The 16925-nt window shown below is 51.3% G+C and overlaps 1 protein-coding gene across 4 annotated transcripts in view; it reads right to left on the minus strand.

Annotated features, from left to right (window-relative positions):
• Positions 1–12162, minus strand: part of MGRN1 (mahogunin ring finger 1) — a 54427-nt gene extending 42265 nt beyond the window's left edge. The window contains exon 1 of one of the 4 annotated variants that reach the window (XM_045461050.1): positions 11818–12162. In XM_045461050.1, coding sequence (XP_045317006.1) covers positions 11818–11905 — 88 coding nt within the window. In that variant the 5' untranslated portion in view covers positions 11906–12162. The remainder of the gene's footprint in view (positions 1–11817) is intronic. The other 3 variants (XM_045461051.1, XM_045461053.1, XM_045461054.1) reach the window with 3 other exon arrangements.
• Positions 12163–16925: the final 4763 nt, after the last annotated feature.

Here is a 16925-nt window from a genome sequence, read left to right on the forward strand (position 1 = left end):
GATGTCCAGCCTCTAACCACAAAGTTGGCTCCAAACGCAGCCAGGCCCCATCCTTAGGTGCTTCCCCGAATCTCATCAGCATAAACTCGGGTGTGGTTGAAAGGGGCTTGTTATGAGTATCAATACCAAATTCCAAGAGTTTTTTAGAAGCTCTGTGGCAGGAACAGAGAAAACACATCACAATGTCCCCTGTCTACCCCCCGGGTAAAGCAGGACTTTAGACACCCTGCACAACCCACTGCTAAGAAACACACCTGGTGCTGGGCCCCGGGACACAGGGCGTGCGTCTCATGCCGCCCCAGTCTCCCCTACTCCAGTGGGGCTCGGAGAGGCAGGGCGGGGGGCGCCGCTGAGCAGGCGTGGGCAGGGGCTGGGAACAGTTCACTGATTCCACAGGCCATAAATTCCTCTCATTCCCTAATGGGACAGCTGTTCCCGGTTACCAGCTTCCTGAATCCGCTGTCACTAGGCCCCAGCTGGGCCTGACCAATGCGAGATGAGAACATCACAGTCCCCGAGTGATCTCAGGAAAGCATCTTCAGGCTCGTGAAACACCCTGCCGATTCCCCCTGAGCCAAAGTCATGCACGTACAGACAAGAGCGCTTCTCTGCTGGCCACACGCAGCCTAGGTGACCTAGTGTGGCCTGGCCTGTGTCCCCATCAGTAACACGCAGGCCTCAGTAAAAAACACTGGGAGCAGACTGATGAGGACAGCTCAGGATGTCCTCAGGATAAAAGGAGCCAATAATGCAAAGGAGCCTTGCACATGTGAAAAGTCATCTGAGAAACATTCGATTCCCTGCCCCTCCCACCCCCCCTCCCAAGCATGAAAGCCTTACCACAGCTGGACCATATTAAACAAAAATCTCGGGGCACCTGGGTGGCTCAGTCGGTAAGCATCTGACTTCAACTCAGGTCATGATCTCGCGGTCTGTGGGTTCGAGCCCTGCGTCGGGCTCTGTGCTGACAGCTCAGAGCCTGGAGCCTGTTTCAGATTCTATGTCTCTCTCTTCCTCTGACCCTCCCCTGTTCATGCTCTCTGTCTCAAAAATAAATAAATGTTAAAAAAAAAATTTTTTTTTACACAAAAATCTCTCAGTCCCCAACATCACAGAGGAAAGAAAGATGACCTGAGACAACTTTAAGCAAAGACCGTTTCACTGAGCTCCAGACTAAGTGCTTGTAGCCACCTTTTGTAAGAGGAGGGGTCCTTCTCTCTTCTGGAAACAGCCTCTACCAACAGGGGTGGGCCCCAGCAGCGGCCCAGCTCCGGTCCCCTCGACAATGCTTGTTGGCCAAGATGGACACCCGGTGGTGCTGGACCAACACACGGTTCTCTCTCCTGTGGAAGTGGATCAGACACCGGAGGACTTGGTCCTTGAGGACCCCTGAGGGATGGCAATCAGGTACGGGCAAGGCACAGCAGAATGACACTGAGCCCAGAGGGGACAAGGGGCTTTTGTGTTCTGATGGCTTCCACATCTTGGGTCCCAACCTCAAGTTCCAGAGACCCACCCCCCACCAGGCTTCCAACACATTCCGTTCTTGCCTAAGCTAGTCTGCATAAATGCCATAGTGACAGCCAATTTTCAAGAATTAAAAACGTAACACAAAGCACTTAGGAAAGAACTCATGCAAATCAGTGAGAAGGGAGACAATCCAATATGAAAAATATGCAAATGATTTCCACACCTCACAAAAAGAGGAAGAGAAATGGATGGTAATTTACATATGAAAAGGGGCCCAACCTCCCTGGTCATCAGGGAAAGTAAATAAAAACTACAATGAGTGGGGCACCTCTTGATATAGACTCATGGCCTTGATCCCAATGTCGTGGGATTGAGCACCATGTCTGGTTCCATGCTGAGCGTAGAGCCTGTTTGATATTCTCTCTCTCCCTCTGCCCTTTCCTGCCCCGCTAAAGTTCTCTAATTAAAAAAAAAAAAAAAAAAAAAAACTACAATGAGACAACCATGGCTAAAGTTACAAAGAAAACCAAACACACACACCCGACTCTCCCCAGGAGAGAACGCACGACAGTCACAACTCTGCTCTGCTGATGAGGGTGCAGGTTGGTGCAGCCCCAAAACACCCCAAAACCTGCTGCAAGCCCAGCACACACAACCAACGGCTCGGCACCCACCGCCAGCTGGGACCATGGCCCCCAAGAGACAGGTCCTTAGGGAACTGAAAACTCGCAGACACAAAAAGTAGGGTGGTGGGTGCCGGGGACCGGTGAGTCTGTGTGTAAAGGGCACAGAGTTCAGCTGCGCAAGAGGGAAAGAGCCGCACAGGGAGAGGGCAGTGGGCGGCTGCACAACAGGGGGAACGTACTGGATGTCGCTGAACTGCGCACTTCAAACGGTTATTAAGATGGGCACTGTTGGGGCGCCTGGGTGGCTCAGTCGGTTAAGCGTCCGACTTCGGCTCAGGTCACGATCTCGCGGTATGTGGGTTCGAGCCCCGCGTCGGGCTCTGTGCTGACTGCTCGGAGCCTGGAGCCTGTTTTGGATTCTGTGTGTGTCTCTCTCTCTCTGACCCTCCCACGTTCAAGCTCTGTCTCTCTCTGTCTCAAAAATAAATAAACGTTAAAAAAAAAAAATTAAAAAAAAGATGGGCACTGTTATGTGTACTTTACCACAATTAGGGAAAAAATGGACCCAAAGAAATCTGATCACGGGCACCAATGCAGCCACAGAAGTGTACACAGCAGCGCTTTTCACAAGGGCTCAAAGTGGAAATCCCCCCAACGCCCCTCCCCATGGATGAAGATGTGGTGGCATCCACAGACACTGGACTCTAACACAGCAGAGGCCAAGCTGACTACTGTCCCCATGAACGGAAGGAGGGCCTCATCACTGCAGAGGAGCAAAGAGCGGCCAGTTCCATCTGTCACATTCAAAACAGGCAAAATCACCTCTGGTGGACTCGGAAGGGAGTTTCCCAGGGAGGAGGGAGGCAAAGATTGGGAGGGGGCACCAAGGGGGTTTGGGGGCTGCTACTGTTCCATTTCTTCAACATGTTCACTTTGTCATCATTCATCAAACTTACGATTTACACGTTTGCTAAATGCGTGTTACTCTTCACTTTTTTTAAGTTGTTATTTACTTTGATGTTAAACAAACACATGCAGACAGTCCCGCACTTAATGGTTTGTCTTATGAGTTTTAGACTTTACAATGGTGCAAAAGCAATATGTATTCATCAGAACCCACATTTCAAATTGTGAATGCGGATCTTTTCCCCAGATAACGATCTGAGGTAGGACCCTCCCCTGGGGATGGTGGGCAGGGCAGGAGCCCCAGGAACAGGCAGCCATGCGGTCACAAGGTAAGCACTCGTGCTTGCGACCATTCTGAGCCCAGAGAACCATTTTGGTTTTCGCTGTAAGTATGGTATACAACAAACACGAGATGTCAAACACTATCACCAAACCAGCTTCGTGTTGGTGATTTTGCCCACCCGTAGGCTCACGAAAGTACTCTGAGCGCATTTAAGGGAGATGAGGCTAGGTTCGGCAGGTTCAATGCATTTTCGATGGGGACACAACCCCATCATAAGTTGAGGAAGATCTGTGTATTGTGGATATACGCACACATTTTTTAAACAACGCACAACCGAACACAACCCCGAAAGGCCCCCAGGGAGTCTGGTCACTCAGGGATGTCCTGTGGGTCAGGTGTGGATAACAGAAGGCTGCAGTTATCACAACGGTGGATGCCAGGGCCGCCTGGAGGGAGCCAGCACAGCGGTCTGCCCACTTGTGGGGGTCAGGCACCCAGGACCAAGCGAGAGGGCACGACTCAGGATCAGGCAGGATGAAAGGGCAGGGAAAGTGGCTCCAGGACTTCTTTTAGACACAGAGGTGGGGAGACGTTCCATCAGTCATTCCTCGAGGCTTGCGCCTCCTCACCTGGCTCCATGACTAAGCAAACCAACTGATCTCGTGTTAGGCAGCGAGGGCCCCTCTCCCACGCGGTTCCATGCCATCAGCTTTTCTGCAAACAGCAGAGGGTGTGGGCCTCACTCTTCCTCCTTCCCACTCCCATCCTGGAGGGCCGGCCACCCCCTAAGGCACAGGCAGGGGCTGAGCCTGCTTCTCCCATCTCTGAGGAGCTGGGCAGACGCAGGGGCAGTGAGCGGAACTGAACAATTCCCCTGTTATTTACTGAGGCCGAATCAGGCGCCGCATGGGTGGTGCATGTGACACCATCTGCCCTTTTATGGGACACCATTTTATGGAGCGACACAGAATCCTGAGGGTGAGTGACTGTACACAACCACACAGAAACGCACAGAGGAAATGCCAAATGGAACACGACCCCGTGAGAACGACTGGTCCGGACAGCACTAGGCTTGGGAAGCGAGGCAGGCGGCAGTGGTCACTGTCCACGGGGGCCATCCAGGAAGTGGAGGCCGGCCTCCAGGAAACTTCTGGGCCCGCTGAAAAACAAAAGTTCAGCAGGGCAGGGTACGGTCCCACCCTGCCAGCTCACGTGGATTCTCAGAGTCAGACCTGGAAGAGGCCTGGGGAACCAGAGGTTAACCCCAGTGAGTCAGGGAAATGGGGCCAGAGAGCAAGCGCCTGGCTCAAGGCCACAGATCGAGGACAGACTCAGGCCTCAGGACTCTCAATCCAGTGCTCCTCCCACCACACAGGCTCGATCTCATGTGCTAAACTGATCTTCCGTGACTTTCCGTGTTTGCGGATGGGTGTGTTATAAACACAATAGAGGCCGCCCCAACCGTGAGGAAGGAAACACACGCATGCGCTCACACACCAGTACAAACCACACCCCTTTTATCTTGGGCTACCGGGCCCTCAGTGCCACGGCTGACTGGAATGGCAGCAGCCACCTCCCTGGCATAGGATCAAAAGCCCAGTGGCCGAGCGGCCAGACCAGCACAGGCCTGGGTTTTCTTCCCCGAGTGCCAGGCTGCACAGGCACGTGCAGCCGGCTCACGGACGTGAGAGTCCAACAAAGCCCAGGGCAGCGAGGCTGGCAACGAGGTTAGCAGGAGCTGACGGTCTTGTTATTTTCAAGTCAACAAAAAGTGATGGTGTGTTAACAATTCCCAGAGAAACTATGACAAGTCCCCAGAGTCATTGTGCCCTGACGCATGCCCTGAACTGAATACACCATGCAGGGACCTCAGAAACAAACACAGAGCTCCAAGCCTCTCAGAACCCTGAGGGCAGGCGGCACTCCCACCGGGGGACCCGCCACACCTCAGCTCCCGGGCCCCAGGGGCCGGCTCCTGAACCCCAGTAACCCAGGGTCGCTGCTGCAGGGAAACGGGTGCTCAGATGCCCACCCACCATGGCCCGTTCAAATTGTTTCCTGTTGCTGTTGGTTTTTTACTGTTTTTACCTAAAGCGTAACGGAAGCTCAGAAAATACAGCCTGTTTATGCAGCTCTTACAACGATAAAACCCAAACCAAGTTCACATGAGCAGAAACACAGAACTAGTTCTCTTATGAGCACGGCACAGGTAACACGGGGAAGCTGAATCTGAATCCAGCTGAACCACACGACGCTGGTGACGATGGTGCAAGGTCTCTGAGCAAGAAGGTGAACCTGGCCCTGGACAGGTAGAGTCTCCTTCTCCCCATCCTCTATCCTACTGTCAGGGACACACGGGGCTCAGAGCACAAGCTCACTCCCTTGGGACATGATGGCCCAGGGACCCAGAATGCCCCTAATGATAGAGAACGTCCGCCTTCATCTCAAACTTCGGCCTCAGTTCGTTTCTTCAGTTGCCAAATAAATCAGTCAGCAAGGCCCCACCCTGGAAATGGGAGACCCTGACACGAGTGTTCGGGATGTTTCCACACTGCCAGCAAGACCTAGGCTCACAGCAAAGGTCTTGCACATGCCCTGGGCCCCTCCTCCACCTGGCAGCAGACCCAGGAGTCCTCAGACCCCTGCCAGACACCCCAAGGGATATGAGGAAGCCCGCTGTGAGCAGTCCGTACACCGAGGAGGTGAGGTTCGTTTCCTTCAAGGCCTGTTGCACAAGCATCTGTCAAACGCCTACTGTACACGAGACTCAGATGCTGGGTGACGAAGGCCCGGGCTGATTTCCAGTTCCTCCACTAGAGGACAAAAGTCTAGGGTCACAGGACATGGCAAGGCTCCGGCAAGATAAAGGAGGTGAAAACACTGTGAGAGCACACGCACAAACAAAAGGTTTACATCTCGGGCATATCTCCCCCCCCGCCCCCCCTCCCCTGCCCGGGCTGGTAGGTCACATGTCTGATCGTCCCTCCTTCTGACCCTTCTCATGGGTGACCTGGTCCCAGCACGACCTCCCTCAGACACCAGGGCAGGGCAGCCAGCAGCGCTCTGAGACACACAATTAACAGTAATGAGAACAGCGGGAGGACAGACCACGGCAGCAGCTGCCCACGGCCACGTCCTCTGTGGCCGCAGCCTGCGCTCGCTTCCGTGTGTCCGCACCTTCTCTTTAGGAGCTCGCCGTGGTGTCCTAAGTCCTGCTCTGACCCGCAACTGGAGACCGGCCGGCTGTGTGGTCACGGCAAGGGAGGCCAGACACAAACCCTCACAGTTACGGAGCTTTTTGTAAAAGTGCAAAGGCAGCCTGATGGAAAAAGGACAGTCTTCTCAACAAATGATAATTAAATAACTGAATCCCCACATGCAAAGAAAAGACCTCGTAGTTTTACCTGAGACCATACACACAAGAAAACATTAACTCAAAATGGATCATAGACCTAAATGCATGAGCTGAAACTTTTCTAAAACTTGTATGGAAAAAACAGAAAATCTTTGTAACCTTGAACAAGGTAAAGATCTCCCAGCTAATAACTCCAAAAATATTAACCATTAAAAAAAAAATCGATAAATTGGGGCACCTGGGTTAAGTTGGTTAAGCATCTGACTTCTTGGTTTCAGCTTGGGTCATGATCCCATGGTTTGTGAGTTCCAACTCTTTGCTGACAGTTCGGAGCCTGCATGGGATTTTCTTTCTCCCTCTCTATCCCTCTCCTACTCACGCATGTGCTCTCTCTCACTCCTTCCCTCTCAAAATAAATAAATAAACTTTAAAATCACAGAGCTGATAAACGAACTGTATTACTGTATCCAGCATAATGGAACTACTACTCAGTAAGATTAACAATCCACTTTTTTAAAAAAAATGAACAGGGGCGCCTGGGTGACTCAGTCGGCTGAGTGTTGGGACTCTGGCTCAGGTCATGATCTCATGGTTCGTGGGTTGGTTCCCCGCGTTGGGCTCTGTGCTCACAGCCCAGAGCCTGAAGCCTGCTTCTGATTCTGTGCCTCCTTCTCTCTCTCTCTCTGCCCCTCCCCCTGCTCACGAACGCTGTATCTCTCTCTCAAAAATAAATAAACATTAAAATTTTTTTAAAATAATGAAATAATAATAATTTAAAAAATGAACAAAGGACAAAAACAGACTTCTGCCATGTGCGCCTCTCTCTCTCTCTCTCTCTCACACACACACAGAGTATACAAATGGCTAATAAGCACATGAAAAGATGCTCCACGTCTTCAGTCATCGGGGAAATGTAAATCAAAACCACAATGGGATACCACTTCATGCCCACAAGGATGGCTACAATTAAAAAGGTAGGCCAACAGGGTGCCTGGCTGGCTCAGTCTGTAGAGCATGTGACTCTTGATCTCAGGGTCCGGAGTTGAAGCACAGCTCCAAAATGGGCAGAGAACCTACCTGTTGGGCGAAGAGCCCAGTTTAAAAAAAAAAAAAGGTAGATAATAATAAGTGTTAGCAAGGATGTGGAGAATTGGAACCTTCACACACCGCTGGCGGGAATATAAAATGAAGCAGCTGCTGTGGAAAACAGTCTGGCACTTCATCAGAAGGTTAAACACAGAATCACCATATGACCCAGCAATTCCACTCCAACGTGTATACTATAGACAATTAAAAAGGGCCACACAAATGTTCAGTGTTCATAGCAGCGTTATTCATAATAGCCAAAAACCGGAAACAACCAAATGTTAACTGGTAAATAAACAACATGTACTATATCTGTACACAAAGGTACAGACACCTGTTACCACGTGGTAGAACTCCAAAGACGTTGTTTTAAGTGCAAAAAGCCACACACGAAACTACATGTTGTGGGGCACCTGGGTGGCTCAGTCGGTGAAGGGTCCAACTTCGGCTCAGGTCATGATCTCACAAGCTTGTGAGTTCGAGCCCCGCATCGGCCTCTGTGCTGACAGCTCAGAGTCTAGAGCCTGCTTCCGATTCTGTGTCCCTCTCTCGCTCTGCCCCTCCCCTGCTCGTGCTCTATCTCTCTCTCTCAAGAATAAATAAAATGTAAAAAAAAAAAAAAAACTTAAGGGGCACCTGGGTGGCTCAGTCAGTTGGGCATCTGACTTCGGCTCAGGTCATGATCTCACCCTGTGTGGGTTCGAGCCCCGCGTCAGGCTCTGTGCTGACAGCTCGGAGCCTGGAGCCTGCTTTGAATTCTGTGTCTCCCTGTCTCTCTGCCCTTCCCTGCTCACACTCTGTCTCTCTCTGTCTCTCAAACATAAATAAACATTGAAATAAATTTTTTTTAATTAAAAAAAAAGAAACTACAAGTTGTATGATTCCTTTTCTTTTTTATCTTTGAAAGAGAGTGCACACATGTGCACACGAACAGGGAAGGGACAGAGAGAGAGGGGGAGAGAGAGGCAGAGAAAGAATCCCAAGCAGGCATGAGGAGGGGAGAGACAAAGAGAGAGGGAGAGCGAGGGAGAGGGGGGAGAGAGAGAATTCCAAGAATGCTCCGCACTGTCAGCGCAGAGCCCAACACGGGGCTCGAACTCACAAAGCCATGAGATAGTGACTTGAGCCGAAACCAAGAGTCAGACATTTAACCAACTGAGCCACCAAGTGCCCCTGTGTGATTCCTTTTATATCAAGTGTCCAGAGAGGGCATATTTTAAAGACAGAAGCCAGATCAGGTGGAAACAGAGATGGACTGCAAACAGGCCCAATGAAACTCTGGAAGGTGATGGAAATGCCTAAAACTGATTTGCACAGTTGTATAAATTTACTGGAAGTCAACACATCATACATTTACAATGGATGAGTCATATGACATACAACTCGATAAAGTTGCTTAAAAAGTAAAATGAATAAATAAATACAACGAAAACAAAGCAAATGTAATTCAATTTCAGCTAGGTACTGTTGCCGTACATGCTGAAAGTTCCACAAACAAAAGAAAATTGGACAGATGTTAAAAGTTCTCACCACAAAAAAAAAAAAAAAGTGATGAGGATGCTAACTCACCTTATTTCCTGACATGTACATGTATGAAATCATTAGACTGCACACCTTACACTTACATAATGTTATATGTCAATTAAGTCTCAATAAAGCTGGGAGGGATCAGTGCTACAGATATGTTAAAAAAACATTAGCATCCAGGGGCGCCTGGATGGCTCAGTCGGTTAAGCGTCCGACTTCAGCTCAGGTCATGATCTTGCGGACCGTGAGTTCGAGTCCCCGTCGGGCTCTGTGCTGACAGCTCAGAGCCTGGAGCTTGTTTCAGATTCTGTGTCTCCCTCTCTCTCTGACCCTCCCCCGTTCATGCTCTGTCTCTCTGTCTCAAAAATAAATAAACGTTAAAAATTAAAAATATATATATATTCGCATCCAATTTTTCTCTCCTCAATATTATCGATGAAATTAACAGAGACCTGAGAAGATAACTTTCTCATAAAGCGATTGAATGGTCCACAGGGCCAACCCCTAAAAATCATCTGAAATACCCCTGGGGACCTTGTCCACCCTTGGAGAAACATACTAAGGTCCTGCTAAGGTCATTTCTGCCTCGGACTGACCCTCCCTGAGCAAGGTGGCCCGAGGGACAAGGAAGCCCAGGGGACAGGTTTTGGACTGGACAGGTCCAGGCAAGCACTGCTATGGTGCTCTAAGGTAGCCCATGACATTCACCTGCGTGCCACCCTAATCGATTAGTTGTGGCCGACCGGCGTGTTCATTAATGGCTTCTGAAACCAAGTCCAGGCTTGGTGACCAAGAGTGTCCTGAATGATTAGCCAGGTCTACCACACAGAATCTGAAAGTTGTGTTATAAAGGCCTTGTACTTGTGGTTTCGTCCAAACACCCAAATGAAGGAACATCAAGTAGGTGGCCCTCGTCCTGGATTAACATAGGAAATGCCACATTCAACTCTGATATCTCTGCCATGCTACTGCTAGCTGCTATCAGGGTCTGAAATGTCCACCTAAATTCCTCTCTAAACCTTGACAGCAATTAACGTTTTAGGAGGACTTTCAGTGCCAGTCACTGTTCTAAACACTGTACAGGGCTCAACCCATTTTACAGATGAGAAAACTGTGACCCAGGGGGCTACGCAACTTGCCTCCAATCACTCAGCCAAAGACAGGCTGGAAGAACATCGGAGATGAAAGAGAATGAATTCAAACAACTGCTTCATGAGATGTGGGGATGTCAGCCCGCAGGCCTCCAGGGATCCCCACACCAGGCTGGGCTGCCCTGCGCTTATGCCTGGGACACAAGCAGGCAACAGTGGCTTCTGCCCACTTCGGCCTCATCCCCTTCTGACTGCCCCAAAACGCTGTGCTAGTCTCCACCCCTCTATTCTCCCAGACACTCCCCCTTTCGGGGCTTCCAAAATCAGCACAGAGCAGTTCTTCAATCTGAGTGGACATCAGACTCATTTGACAAATGAGTTTAAACGCAGGTTGCTAGGCCCCAGCAGGTCTGAGGCAGGGCCTGGGAAATGCATGCTTAACAAGCTTCCCTACCAGTGGGAGTGGGTGGTCCGCGGCTACACTCAAAGGAAACCTGGCCTGGTGGGTGCGTGAAGACCAACTGTGAGGCCTACAAGAACCCGAGAGCAGATCAGATTCTTCAGAAGCCAGGATCAGGTGATCCAACCGAAAGACCCCCTGAGGTCCAAATTCTCTGTTCTTTTTCTTCTTTCCAAGGCAAATGACTCCACGAGGAGATGGAGAGGAAAGAACCCAAGCTAAAGTCCTGGGTCAGTCCACACTCTTCAGAGGCAGCAAAACGGAGTGTAAACAAGTCCACAGGGGTCGGATTTGTGGTCCTGTGCCTAGATGTGCTTCCACCCAGGTCTAAGACCTTGGGAAAGTCACTTCCTTGCTGCAGGCTCAGGTCTCCCTGCCACGGAAAAGGAGACCAGAGAACCAGACAGGTCTCCTCCAACCAGTCTCCTGTTCTCCAGCAAGGGCTCCAAGCCTTACCCCATCAAATAACCTCCTTGGGCCCAGCCCCTCTCCTCCCACCCCCCATTCACGTACACACAGGAGAGCTAAGCCTCTGTCCAGATGGCATGGGCAGTGTTCAGAACTACTGGCCCAGTCTTCACACCAAGCCACCAAAGAAAGCCCAAACTGACGATGGTGTGATGTCAATCCCTTTGACAATGACCACTTTGTAAGCGCAAGCTAAGCGCCGAGCACCGTGCTAACCCCTCACCAGCATCGCGCCCCGAACCTCATCCCAGCCCTAAGGCTTTCCGCTGAGTCTCCCCTGTGTGGAGACGAGAAAAGTGAGGCGCCCAGAGGCGAAGTGACTGACCCAAGGTCACCCAGCCGGGACGGGGCAGGCAGCCCGGGGCCCCACCCACGACCCGAGTGGAGGTCGCGCGGAGCCCCGGGCCGGGAGGCGCAGGGAGGGCAGCGGGCCGGGCAGAGCCCCCACCGCACCCTCTGCGGAGAGCCTCGCGCGGGTGCGCCCTGCCCACCCGGGTTCCGGCCCAGGTCTCGCCCTCCGCTCCCGGAGCCCAGCGGCCGCTCACCGGACTTCGGGGGGTAGCGATAGGCCGAGTTCGCCTGGATGTCGATGTCCTCCACGCCCGCGATGCGGCGGCTCAGGATGGAGCCCATGGTGCACGGCGAGCCGGGCCGGGCCGGCCGGGGCCGGGACGCGGGCGGCGGCGGCGTCCTCAAGCGGACATGGCCCGGACCAGGCCACACGGACACTAGCCCACGGCCGCGGGCGCCTCGGCCTCCGAGCCCCAACCCTCAGCTCCGCTGGGGGCCCGACGCCACGGCGGCCCTCCGCCCCCCGGGCATGAGGCACTTCGGGAAATGGAGTCCCTTCGCTTCCCTTCGCCGCCCAGGGCGACGGGCTGCGGCACGGGCACCCTGCCTAAGAACTACATGTCCCAGGATGCCCTTCGCCACGGCATCGTGAAGTTGTTGACCAGCGTTCAGGAACAAACCAAATGGACCTGAATCCAGAGGGGAGGATTCATCACCGCAAACTGACCTTCCCTCTACATTCCAAGCACGGTACTAGCATCGTAACTCTTTAGCCTCCTGATCATCTGTTCATATACAGATCCTCATAGGAATCCAGCGCCTTCCATTTACCCCCTGTCTGAAATATCTCCCTGAGCCACCATGGTTCTCCCCACTTCCCAGGGTTTATCTCCGGCCCCGGCCAGAAGAGGGCATACCTCTACCTGCCGCCTGGCAATAGCTGGGGTGGAACCCAAGGACGTCAGGAGTAGGGCTCCCTGGCGAAGCCAAGGGCTTCCTTCAGCCCCTTTCCAAAACTCAAAGCTTCTCTTTGGCTCCACGTGCAGAACAATCACTCTGAAAACATAATTTTACAGCCCCACACCGAGGCAGTAGACCTCTTCTCATTTTACATATAGAGAAGAGACGGCTGCATACGAGGTGTGGAAGGCAAGTTTAAAAAACCGGTCAGGATTCAAGGCTTGCCGATTGCAATGTACTTTCCTGGCTTTTGAGTCACATAAAATTCTGTAAGCAGGCCAAGTGGAGGTCTGTTTGGCCTACTTTTCAGTTGAGAAACGGGTTTCAAGAAGAAAGTGACTTTCTAAGTCAAGTCTGCTGTATCAAGAAAGCTGGGAGAGCAGCAGCTGCTGAAGGGTCTCAAATGGTAAATGCACCACATTCCACGTTAAAGTGAGTCCTACACATTTCCGGTGCCTAGAATCCAGAATACAACCTTCTATTGTCAGGGAACCTGGGAAGCCAAAGTTAATAGAAGAGGTGAAAGACTTACGTGATTATGAGTAGAGAGTTCCAGATCTTGGAAGAGCCGGATTAAATCTGTGCTTCACAATCAAGATCCCCATTTACCGAGCACCTACTATGTGCCAGGCATCACGTTGAGGACTTTATACAGAGTCATTGAATTTTCTGATGTAGCTTTTATTTTATTTTATTTTTTAAATGTTTATTGTTAAGAGAGAGAGAGAGAGAGAGAGGGAGAAGATGAGTGGGGGAGGGGCAGAGACAGAGGAAGACACAGAATCCGAAGCAGGCTCCAGGCTCTGAGCTGTCAACACAGAGCCCAACGCTGGGGCTCAAACTCACAAACCATGAGATCATGACCTGAGCCCAAATTGGACACTTAACCGACTGAGCCGCCCAGGTGCCCCTCTGACGTAGCTTTTAATTCCCAATTCACGGAAGAGGAGAGTGAAGCTGGGAGACGTGAGGGACCCAACTCAGGCTTCATTGTAGATACATGGTAATAAAGCTGGAACTTGAACAAAGCCACTCCTTTTACTGCCACACTCCCCTACTACTCCAGACGCAGGAACATTCAGATGTACGATGTTTCATGGCTCTTGCCACCGGATGGGCCTGAAGACGCCTCCGCTCTTTGTGATCTTTCTTCCCCTATCTTTCCTTCTGTTAAATCACATAACGCTTGTGCGTATACACACACACATATACCAAAACTGAATTCAATTTACTGGCCTTCCTGTTTGGGGGATAGCATAGACCCTGACGTTCTCATTGAAAAACAATCCTAGGAGCATGTCCTTCCTATACATCCTGGGCCAGGACAGCCATTTCCATGGGCTGGATGTTTGATTAAACATCCTTCTTAATAGAGCTTTGGACTTGTTCTGTGCTTATCCATGCCCTGCTGGGAGACAGGCCTTTTTTGATTTGTTCTTAGTTCTCCTGTCAACATCTGTGCTGATTCATTTATTTATTCAACAAATATTTATTACTCAGGTACTATGTGATGGGCAATGAGCCAGACTATGAGCCAGGCAACAGGGATCAACTGCGAGAATGCTAGATGTGGACCACACAGGCTAGTGTAGAAAGACACTAAAAAGGTGAACAAAATGTGGTGGGTGCTATAGGAGAATACAGGTGCAAATAAATGATAAGAGAGGGGCGCCTGGGTGGCTCATTTGGTTAAGCATCTGACTTCGGCTCACGTCATGATCTCATGAGTTTGTGAGTTCGAGCCCTGCATCAGGTTCCGCACTGATCATGCGGAGCCTGCCTGGGATTGTCATTCTCTCCCTCCCTCTCTCTCTATCCCTCCCCCACTTGCTCATGTGTGCGCTCTCTCTCAAAATAAATAAAGTTAAAAAAATAATAAGAGACACCTACTTATTGATAGGGGTGTCAGGGAAGGCTTCTCTGAAGAGGTGACATTTAAGCCAGGACTTGAAATACAAATAAGAGCAAAGGTGGGGGGGGGGCAATTCTGAGGAAGTAAGCCAATCCAGGTTCCAAGCAGAGAAAACACCAGGTGCAAAGGCCCTGAGGCTATAAGGAGCTGAGTATGATCCAGGAGCTCAAAGGCCAGCGTAGCTAAAATCAAGGTTGGGGGTAGAGTATAAGAACAGAGGTCAAGAGTGAGTCAGTGGCCAGATCTCAAGTCCCCTCAGTCAACCAGCATTGGGTCTTTTACACTTAATTTTAGCCAAATGACCTAAAAGCGATAGCACTGGGTCTTTTGAAAGACACTGGGCACCGTTTATGGGCACCCGGGGTGAGTTCCTTGAGTCTAGCTTTCTGAGCCTTCTGAGGGGGCAGGATCCTTGCCTATTCATTCCTGTGCTCCCAGAGTCAGGCACCCCATGATCTATGGAGTGTTTGAAAGAATAGAAGCAGCTGGCTCAGTCAGCAGAGCATAGGACTCTTGATTACAGGGTTGTAGGTTCAAACCCCACATTGGGTGTGGAGATTGCTTAAATATTAAATCTTAAAAAAATAAAAAATGGAGGTGGGAAGGAGGAGGCCAGGGCATGCTGGGGAGGCTCTGGCAGAGCCTCCAATTCCCTGAACTTCAGGTAAGATGGTACTGCTAGAAATACCTTTTATTCCCCTGCCCCCATCTACTGGTCCCAGCTGTCAGGCGCCTGCTAAGAAATCCAAAGTCCATTCTTTAGCCAGGCTGATCCTGGCTGAAAACAAGGTTGTTTTTTCCTCCTCTGCTGCCCTTGGGAAAACTAGCAAGCTAGCGGGGCCATGGGGACCAAAAGAATGACCTTTGCTCCTGCTAGCCTCATCTGCCCCACCCCAGCCAGAACAGTTCCTTCTGAGCTGGACAAGCCTGGGCAGGTAACTGAGTGTTGCTGGATAAGGGTAGGGGGAAAGGTGAAGGTACTTCCCGTTTCCTTGAACAAGAAAATCCCCTAGCAGGCCCTGCCAGAACACTGCCCGTTCTCACTTGCCAGACATACACCCTTGTGGGCTAATGGGTGCCTATTCTTCTCCACTGGCTCTGAACACAGGCAAGAGTGTAAGGAGGTTTGGATTCCAGCCTTAAAAGTTTCCTCACCTGTAAAATGAGGCTTGGGCTCCCTAGAGTGGTCCAGATGGAGGCAAAGAGGTGAGTACCAGAAATAGTGCTGAGCACTTCACAGCTATTAATCTACCTTCAGCAGTTCTGGGAGAGCTCCACACTCCTACCTTGGGTTCCACAAATGAAATGAAGCTCAGGGCTGCACTACTTGTATCCAACATCAGTCACTAAGCAGTGGAGTCAAGACTGACAACCAGATCTATCTGGCTCCAGAACCATCTCACCGTCCATCACGCTCTGTCTCAGTGGAATAGTGATGGCAGAAACCATATCCAAAGCCCACTACCTTCTGCTGAGTGCTTTACCCACGTGAATTCATGCTTATGATGCTTTGTTAAGGTGAGGGGCCATTCTTAACAAGACCAGGAAATCTCCTGGCACTATCAGGGTTTGCAAAAAATGGCAGAGCCTGAGTGATCCCCATGTGGCAGAAGAGACACCAAAATCTGATTTCCCATGAGGACAGGATACCTCTACCAGGCTGAGGTGCTCACCTGGCAGAGGACACTGAGAGTCCACCCCCTGCCTGTAGGCTAGGCCAGGGAGCCTAGTCCTCGGAGGCCGCTTAGCACTCTCATTGTGCACGTCTCCCTGGAGCTATCCTGGTGCCCCAGCACTCCCCAGGCCCCCACAACCCTGGATCCCTTCAGGCCCTGTCCACCAGGCTCCCATTATCCTCCTCCCACCAGCTAAAGACAGAACCTCTGGAAAGATGAAAGGATCCAGGAAGGGGTTCCCCCCACCCCTCCGGTGTGGGATAGCTCCCTCCATCCAGTGCAATTCTAACAGTGAAGCGCTGGGTAGGGAGGGTGGGGTGCTCCCTTAGAACCAGACGCATCCAAAACATTTCCTGATCTAGAATGGACCCTTCGGCCACCGTCTGGACGCCACACTGAGCCTAAAGTGGACAACTGATCAGATCTAGTAAAACCTCTCAATGACTTTTAACCCTAACACCCCAGGGCCTGTATCAGCTTCCAGAAGGCACTTTTCACACTTCTACATTTCCACAATTGTACATCCGTTCCTTGGGATTTTTGACACACAGCCCCAACCCACCCTCGCCACCAGGAGACCCTTCTCGGGTTTGCTCTCCACTGTAACCCCGGCTGGCTCAGGGCAGGGCAGAGTAAGGGCCCAAACAACGGTTGCCCAACGGATGAAATTGGAGCCCAGGAAGCTCTAGGAACCGGGCCAAGGTCAGTCAGAGCGGGGGGTAACCGCGCCAGACTCCTCCTCGCCTCCCTGCCCGGGATCCCTTTGCAAGCACGCCCTGGTCCCACACGCCCGACCCTAGACGTCACCCGGAAG

Source organism: Leopardus geoffroyi, chromosome E3 (assembly GCF_018350155.1).
Source record: "Leopardus geoffroyi isolate Oge1 chromosome E3, O.geoffroyi_Oge1_pat1.0, whole genome shotgun sequence".
NCBI lineage: Eukaryota > Metazoa > Chordata > Mammalia > Carnivora > Felidae > Leopardus > Leopardus geoffroyi.